The sequence below is a fragment of the Myotis davidii genome, unplaced genomic scaffold (assembly GCF_000327345.1).
Source record: "Myotis davidii unplaced genomic scaffold, ASM32734v1 scaffold75, whole genome shotgun sequence".
NCBI lineage: Eukaryota > Metazoa > Chordata > Mammalia > Chiroptera > Vespertilionidae > Myotis > Myotis davidii.
The window spans coordinates 363,577-364,632 of NW_006286977.1; the positions used below are offsets into that span (position 1 = coordinate 363,577).

The window sequence follows — 1,056 nt, forward strand, 5'->3', positions numbered from 1 at the left end:
GCGTTGTGGGGGGTGGTGGGGGGGTGGGTGCGGGGGGGGGAGGGGGGGCGAATCGGGAGGGTGGCGGAAGTGAGGAGATAGAGAGAGCCAGGCAGAGATAGAGCAGGGACCTAAAACTGATTTTTTTTTTCTTCCCCCATCCAGGGTTACAGATGCCAAGAGACCTTGCATTTCCGTATTATTCTTTTTTTTTTTTAAACAGAGAGACAGACAGACAGACAGACAGGCAGAGCCGCAGTGCACACGACGCGTGTGTCGGAGAGGCCGCCCAGGGACTCACCGCAGCATGGCTACGTGAATGCAGAGGGCTGGAGGTGGTGTGACTACTCACTTGCTCGGCTAACAGCTGCCGGTTTTGGATGGAATTATTCCGCAACAACAAGAAAGCGTCGGTTAAACGCCTGGTGGCCATGTCTCACCCCTGTGACCCCCCCGCTCAGGAGCCCCCCGCCCACTGATCGTCCTGCTTTGTTCACTTCTCCCGGCCTGGCCTGGCCGGCCCACCCTTCACAAAAGCTCCTCGTCAGGCCGCCGACCCCGAGCCGGGCAGGAGCAGCTCTGCACCTCGCCCAGGCGCGGAGACCCCTCCCCGAATACCATCTAGGCTTCCCAGTGGTCTGCGTCCCCCTCCCCAAGACCTGCCTTCGATCTCTAAGCACTTGAATCCCCCCAATCGTCGCCCAGCTGGCCAACGTCTGAGAGACCCCTCCCCAATCCAACCTGCGATCTACAAGCGTCTCACTCGCCAATCCCGCTCAGGGAACCCGTGAAGCCCCCTGCCCCCCTTAAGTCTCGGGGACCCTCGAAGGCCCTGGCTCCCTGGCCCTCACTGGGCTCACACACGCGTCTGGGCCGTGCTCTGGGGCCGGGGTCTGACTCAACTCCCCCCCTAGAGCAGTGGCCTAGGCCCTCTTTGGACAACGGGGCGAGGCGAGGGCCCTGAACTGCAGGGCGCCTGGTGCGGCCTCGGGGCCTGGGCTGAGCCTGCTGAGGCCCAGGCGCGACCTCCTGACCCCTCTCTCTCTCTGGGCTGCCTGCTCCTCCACGGCCACCGCA

General features: G+C 63.2%; 1 protein-coding gene across 10 annotated transcripts in view; it reads right to left on the reverse strand.

Annotated features, from left to right (window-relative positions):
• STX16 (syntaxin 16) overlaps positions 1–1,050 on the reverse strand; it is a 34,697-nt gene extending 33,647 nt beyond the window's left edge. For 5 of the 10 annotated variants that reach the window (XM_006758831.2, XM_006758829.2, XM_015560732.1 and 2 more), the window contains exon 1: positions 332–1,050. In XM_006758831.2, the coding sequence (XP_006758894.1) occupies positions 332–412 (81 nt within the window). In that variant the 5' untranslated portion in view covers positions 413–1,050. Of the gene's footprint in view, positions 1–280 lie in introns of all 10 variants that reach the window. The other 5 variants (XM_015560731.1, XM_006758826.2, XM_006758828.2 and 2 more) reach the window with 1 other exon arrangement.
• Positions 1,051–1,056: the final 6 nt, after the last annotated feature.